Below are 7,493 nucleotides of genomic sequence, written 5' to 3' on the forward strand. Positions count from 1 at the left end.
AAAAAGTGTTTTTTTTTTTTTTTTTAACTAAGCCCAGCAGAAATATCCAACATCAAATGAAAATACCCAAAACATGTAACTGGATTTTGGGTATCATGAGAGGCTAAGTTTATAACTGCTAAAACTCAGGTGGAGTTGAGATGGCAGGAATCTCAGCAACTAAGAAATCTTGGAATACCTTTCATAGCATACTGACACGGCATATAGAAATGTCACTCACAGTTCCGATAAGCTTGAACACCTGATCTCCATGTACGTTGTATACTGTTACAATGGTGTTGAGGGCAGCATTCCGCACAGCATTGTCTCGGTCTCCTATGTGAATAGCTATTTCCTTTAAGGCTTTTCCTGGGGTTGGCTGACAAACATTCATACCATAGGACTCAACTAGGCAACCTAGTTCTTCCAGGCACTCTATTGAGGAAGAAAGACTAGATTAATGAGACCCAAAAATGTTTAGTATATAGGTTTCTACAAACTTTTGGCACACACGTAGTGCTAAAATCTTTTTCCTTTACACTGTCACATACTAATGAAACAATGGTGTTCTAAGTGTCCACGATAGGTTATACCCGTGAGTCAGATGGCCCCTGTGCACTTGATTTTGTCACCAGGGTGGTACTGAGTGGTGCCTGTATCACCTGATACTATAGCTCCACCAGTGTGCACCTCATCACTCTCACAATATGAATAAGAAAGTTGGAAGCAGTTACACAGACACCAAACAAATTCCACTGCTTATTTATAAACGACTGTTGAGAATCACTTATGCAAAGATTTGCACCTTAATTTAATCTGGGGGGCTAAAGCCACAGAGCTTAGTGCCTCAGACAAGAGCACTTATCTAGCATGTCTGAGGCTCTGCGCTCAGCTCTCAGCAACTCTGTAAAGATAGGTGGACACACAGATGCTTTGCTTCACCTGCTCTCTGCTTAGAGTTTTTGGATTTGGTTCCTTCCATGATGAAGGGGAACATCTTGCTGGCTGGGTAGACAAGGCACATCCGGTTCAGGATGGCACGGACATCTTTACGAATGACATCCTTTGGTTCTCCGACCTGGTCAACAAGAAATAATAAAGACCTATTCTGAGTGTGATGGTTATTTCATGCATTACTGTATTTTGAACTCACTTAAGGGTGAGTTGAAAGGAGGTACCATCATACAATAAACGAAAGAATATGTAAAAACTAGAGTTAACTCTTATAGGATGAGAACACATTACCTTGAGGATGAGATAAGGGATAAAGGAAGATGCTTCATTCTCAGTAAGATGATACTCTTCATCACTTAGCAGGGTAAAGAGCAATTTTAAATATTCCAGTGCTTTCATTAGGACGCTTGTATTGGTGTCGAAAAACCGGAGGGTAAGCCATTTTAAGATAAGATCTAGGCAACCAATGACACCTTCTTTTTCACTCTCCAAGTGCTTAAGATAAAAGTAAAAATCCCACAGGTAAGACTGCATGTAAATTTAAATTATATTAGACCCACCATTTCTTAAACTGTACTGGTACCCAAAAGAAAATAAAAGATTTTTATTTAGACCTTCAAAAAGATCTCCCCAACACACTACCATTCATTCTATCAACTGAGACAGCTATCCAGAAAACATGGTGTATTCTACTTCTTCCTCAGGGCGTTCCACTTGACCACTTCACACAGTACTTTCTATTTTCATATTCCTGAGACAGACAGTTATCTATTTGAAGACTTACATCAACCATGACAGCCAGGGCTTTATTGTGATGCTGAAACTCTGAGTGAAACATTTCATCCTGTAACCATTTAGCCACACAGCTAGACATCTGAGTCTTCAGCTGTTCAATGTATTCATCCCGTGGGGTAGTAAAATTCCACTTTAGCACCTGCCGGGAAAGACAGGAAGGCAGCAAGTGTAAACAATTCAACTGAAACAAAGTTGAGCTATCTTGTACAGCTGAAGGACCCAACTTACTGTGATACTTATTTGCTCTTTGGCCTGTCTCTTGCCTCCTCTCCCCACAAAACAGGGTCTTGCCATTTCATTTAATACTGACTGTTCTGACACTGAATATGGACAACAGGCTGGCCTTGAATTCACAGCCTGCTAAGTCTTGGCAATTTTTTGAATTACATTTTCTTTTACTGTTTACTTTTGTGTTTTGACAGTATGTATATGTCTGTATATGTCTGTATATCACATCCATGCCTGATGCCTTTGGAGGCCAGAAGAAGGCACTGAATTCCTTGGAGCTTGAGGTACAGTGACAGTTGTGAGCAGCCATGTGGGTGCTAGGAATCAAATCCTAGTCCTCTGGATGAATAGCAAGTGCTTTTAATTGCTGAGCAACCTCTATAGCTCCTTGTTGCTTATTTTTTTTGAGACTGTGTTGCTCTTTAGACCAGGCTGACCTCAAGGTAGAGTTCCTGCTGCCTAAACCTCCCAAATGTTATAGAGTTATAAGCATGTATCACCCTGCTATGCTCTAAGATACTTTTTAGTTACATAAGATTCATTTGTAATTAAATATGAATACAAAATATAGCGTAAGGTATTACACTTCTGAAAACTAATGACCCTGGAAATCTTACAAGAAAACAATTTTGAGTAAGTCTTAGTGTTAAAAAAAAAATGCTGCCAAGCATTGTGTTTGCTTGTTTTTAAATCCCTAGTAGCCAGCCTGGTCTGGTGTATTTTAGCAATTTTCAGATCAGCCAGGTCTAGATAGTGAAACTTGCTAATAATAATAATGATGATGAGATGCTGATGTAAAGGCTCTCTCACAGGCCCAATCATGGCAAACACGGAGCCAATGGGTTTTGTTCTTTACCCTTCTGTGATGTGGGATTCCCCTGTATGCTGTGATTACCATTAATGAATAAAGAAACTGCCTTGGCCTGTTGAAAGGGAAGAACTTATGTAGGTGGGGAGGATTGGATGGAATGCTGGGAGGAAGAAGGGCGGAGTCAGAGGGGAGCCAGGGGAGACAGACTTGCTGAAACTTTGCTGGTAGGCCATGACCTTGTGGTGACGTACAGATTAATGAAGATGGGTTAAATTAAGATGTAAGAGTTAGCCAATAAGAAGCTAGAGCTAATGGGCCAAGCAAAGCTGTATTAATTAATACTATATTAATTAATACAGTTTCTGTGTGATTATTTTGGTTCTGGGCGGCTGGGACGAACAAAAGGTCTTTTCCTGCAACAAACTGGTACCCACATGGCCAGCTAAATCCACTTAAAACATGAGAGAGTTTGAAAAGGAATTCTAGACACAAAAACAAAGAGTTTAACACAGCTTCTTGCTGTGCTTCTTGGAGGAGTGCTATAGCACGAAAAAAGCTGTGGCCATTTTAAAATGTCGGCTTTCTGGTCTATGTTGCCAGTGAGACTCTTCTCTTTTCCTTGCTAAACCATTAGATTACATCCCTAAAGCTAGCTCCCAAGGCCCATTCCCTTATTTGGCCAATGATTCATTTCTGAGACAAAATACCAAGGTACAACAATCAAAATTCATTATTTGACTAACCCATCCAATTAGGACTCAGCAACTTACTCTAGATAAGACTTACCCTTTTTTGCTAAAAAACCCACTCTTACAAAAAACACTTGCTGCTGTTTTGCTCTCTGCCTTTGCCAATCCAGAGGCAGCCTCCCCACCTGTTTCAGTCCCTCTGGGATAATAAATCTCCCATGTGCTGAGAACTTGGATGCCTGGCCATGTCCTGTACCAATTTCGGGGGGGGGGGGGAAACAGCAGCAACCTCATCAAATTATAAAAACAACAACAACAGGAAATAAATAAATAAATGCTATAATTGTATGACAGAATAAACACAGTTGGCATGATTTTTTGTTTTGTTTTTGGAGATAGGGTTTCTCTGTGGAACATCAGCCCTGCCTGTCCTGGAACTCACTTTGTAGACCAGGCTGTCCTCAAACTCACTTGAGCTCCACCTGCTGCTATCTCCTGAGTGCTGGAATTAAAGCCATGTACTACCGCCGCCTAGCCTTCAAATGTATTTTTAAAAATTTTATTTTTAAAATTATATGTATCTCTGTGTGGGTATATGTACGTGTTCATGAAGCTAGAGTTACAGGTGATTGTGATACACCTGACACAGTGCTGAACTCAAACTTGGGTCTTGTACAAGAGCAGTATGTTCTTTTGAACTACTAAGCTTGATCTTCGGTTTCTGTAACATGTTTATGAGAGTAGTTTGTAAAAGATTAGAAATAATCAAAACATAGGTGCACGAGTAAATGTGAACATGCAAATGCATGCATCCCTCCTCCCAAATAAAGAAGTAATTTTTTGTTTGTTTTTGAGACAAGAATTCTCTACATAGACCTGGTGGTTCTGGAATGCAAAGATCTACCTGATGGGATTAAAGGAGGAAGAAGTAGATAAGATCAATATATTTAGCATGACATTTTCAAAGAACCAACATAAATAAAGAAATAATGAATGAATGAATGCCGATTTTAAGAAGAAACTTGTGCCAGGTGGTAGTGGCACACGCCTTTAATCCCAGCACTCGGGAGGCAGAGGCGGGCAGATCTCTGAGTTCGAGGACAGCCTGGTCTAAAGAGTAAGTTCCAGGACAGGCTCCAAAAGCTACAGAGAAACCCTGTCTTGAAAAATCAAAAAAAGAAGAAACTTGTTTAGGGCCAGCAAAATGACTTAGTGTATAAGGGTGCTTGCCTTCAGACCCAGTGACTCGAGCTGAATCTCTGGGATACATATAGTGTTAAGGGGAAAACTAACTTCTACAAATGGAACGGAGGCAAACAACTTTAATCTCAGCACTCAAGAGGCAGAGATAGGTGGATCTCTGTAAATTCAAGGCCAGCCTGGTCTATACAGAGTTCAAGAACAGCCAGAGCTATCTAGAGACACTGTCTCAAACATAACAAAATAAACAAAAACAAAGTGATCTGCAAAATTTCTGCCATGCTAGGTGTGGTGGTAGAAGACAGGTAGACAGGGGCTGGAGAGATGGCTCAGAGGTTAAGAGCACTGGCTGCTCTTCCAGAGGTCCTGAGTTCAATTCCCAGCAACCACATGATGGCTCACAACCATCTGTAATGAGATCTGGCGCCCTCTTCTGGCGTGCAGGCATACATTGAGGCAGAATGTTGTATACATAATAAATAAATAAATCTTAAAAAAAAAAAAAAAAAAGAAGACAGGTAGACAGAGCTAGCTTGATGTACAAAGCTAGTTCCAGGCTAGTTGTGCTACACAGTGAGAATTTGTCTCAAAATAAAATGTCTACTCTGCTCAGGATGAAACCCAGGGCACTGATGTGGGATTCCCTTCTGCATGCTGTGAGTTTGAGGCCAGCCTGGTCTACAAGAGCTAGTTTCAGGACAGGCTCCAAAGCTCCAGAGTAACCCTGTCTCGAAAAAGCCAAATAAATAAATAAAATAAAAACAAAAATAAATAAATTTTACAATCTTGCCTCTTCAGCCTCTTTAGTGTTGGGATTATAGTCATGTGCTACCAAGCCCATTTTGGGAAAAAAAGAAAGAAAAGAAGATTTTTTTTTTTTTTTTTTTTTGCTGCGCCAGTGCAGGCTGGAACTAAGAATCTCGGCAGAGGGTGTCCAAGTTGAATAAATACACAGAGCACGAGGTTGAGGTGGAACAGCTAGCTTCTTTATTGTCTTGCTGGGGTTGGCTTTATACCATGGCACCAAATGAGGAGGGGGCTGTGAAGGGACTGTAACCTGATCCTGGCAGGGATCAAGGAACGGTCACCATGCACTCAAAATTCCTTCCTTCCCCGCTCCAGGAGCAGAGGGAATTTATTATGTTTTCCTTGCAGATAAGCACCTCAAATGGGAGCAGGGATATCAACTCGGGGTTGCAGTTCCTACAATTTTTTTCGATTTTCAAGACAGGTTTTTTTCTGTGTAGTTTTGGAGCCTGTTTTGGTACTCACTTTGTAGACCAGGTTGGCCTAAAACTCAGATCTGCCTGCCTCTGCCTCCCAGGTGTGCACTACCACCACAGGCTTCTTCTTTTATTTTTAAAGATAGAGTCTCATTACATACATACATACATACATACATACATACATACATACATACATACTCTGGCTGGCCTGCTATGACCAGGCTGGCCTCAAAGTCACAGAAGCCTGAACTCAAATTTATAGAGATCTGTCTGCCTTTGCTTATATTAAAAGTATATGCCACCACTCCCAGCCTGAAAACCTTTTTTGTTGTTGTTGTTTGTTTTGAGACAGGATTTCTGTGTAGCTCTGGCAGTCCTGGAACTCACTATATAGATAAGGCTGACCCTGAACCCACAGATATTCACCTGCTTCTGGTTCCCAGTGTTAATATTAAAGGTACTACCACCCAGCCTGAAAAACTTTTGGATCAACAAGATAAAAACAAGCAAAAACTCCCAAGGCTTCTTATCACTTCCTTACCTTTAATCCTTTCTCATCTCTCATCCTTTGCTCCTTTCCATTTGGAACAACAATAAAAATAGGTCCAGATTTGTCGTCGTCTTCCTTTATGGCGGTTTTGCTTGCCACTTTCTTCCCTTGTGCACTCTACAACCGAGTTAAGAGAATATGGATTAGGTGGGCCAAGTCTGATGAAAATAGGCTGTTGCCTATCAAAAGAGCATGACAGAAACCAAAGAAACCATTCTACCTTATATTCCACCATGAAAGAGGATAAGTCACTAATCTATCATGTAATATGCTTTTGAATGAGACAGAGTTCTGCTACATAGACAAGGCTGGTCTTCAACTCACACACCTCCCACCTCAGCCTTAGATTTTGATTATTTGTGTTCTATAAATGTTTTAAATTATATTATATGAATCGTTGTTAGTTATTGAGCTAAAAAGGCATATATATACATATATATTTGGAAAAATTGCTATTAATTCCAATTAGTCTGGGTCACGGACAATTTTTAGTTTTCTTCCTTGAAATCTTGAATAGTTTTTTTTGTTGTTGTTGTTGTTTTGGTTTTCAAGAGAGTGCTTCCCTGTGTAGCCCTGGCTGTCTTGGAACTAGCTCTATAGACCAGGTTGGCCTCAAACTCAAGAGATCTGCCTGCCTCTGCCTCCTGAGTCCTGGGCTTCAAGGCCTGACTACTGCCCAGCTCTTCAATACTATTTATATATTTAATGCCATTTGAATGAATGGCATTTAGTTAAGAAAATTCTATTTTTTCTCTTAGCATCTTTTTTCTAATGTGTCTCTACTGTAGCGAGTACTACAGTACTACATAGTACTATATTACTGCATAGTAATACTATACAGTACTAAGGTACTAAATCAGTTTCTAAATTGCTACAAATATTTTAAATACTTAGTTTTCAAATATAATATGACTAAAATATTTTATGTAAGAAAAATGATGACCAGTAAATATATGTAAGGTATAACTTGAATCTTACTGATGAAATCCTTATAAATGTAGCAAAAGTTCAAGAATTTTTTTATTTTTATTTTTTATTTTATTTATTTATTTATTTTTTTG

The 7,493-nt window shown here is 39.7% G+C and overlaps 1 protein-coding gene and 1 non-coding gene across 2 annotated transcripts in view; both read right to left on the reverse strand.

The window, feature by feature from the left end:
• Window positions 1-7,493, reverse strand: part of Ckap5 (cytoskeleton associated protein 5) — an 80,938-nt gene that overhangs the window by 14,655 nt on the left and 58,790 nt on the right. The window contains exons 26-30 of the mRNA XM_050124298.1: window positions 6,424-6,549; window positions 1,718-1,867; window positions 1,225-1,428; window positions 922-1,057; window positions 221-414 (exon numbers count right to left, since the gene is read on the reverse strand). Coding sequence (XP_049980255.1) covers window positions 221-414; window positions 922-1,057; window positions 1,225-1,428; window positions 1,718-1,867; window positions 6,424-6,549 — 810 coding nt within the window. The remainder of the gene's footprint in view (window positions 1-220; window positions 415-921; window positions 1,058-1,224; window positions 1,429-1,717; window positions 1,868-6,423; window positions 6,550-7,493) is intronic.
• LOC126489811 (small nucleolar RNA SNORD67) lies at window positions 574-684 on the reverse strand. Its single transcript, XR_007589024.1, has one exon. It is a non-coding gene; the product is annotated as a small nucleolar RNA SNORD67 (small nucleolar RNA).

This window comes from Alexandromys fortis, unplaced genomic scaffold, assembly GCF_014885135.2.
Source record: "Alexandromys fortis isolate MF-2015 unplaced genomic scaffold, M_Fortis_MF-2015_v1.1 scaffold_222, whole genome shotgun sequence".
Lineage (NCBI taxonomy): Eukaryota > Metazoa > Chordata > Mammalia > Rodentia > Cricetidae > Alexandromys > Alexandromys fortis.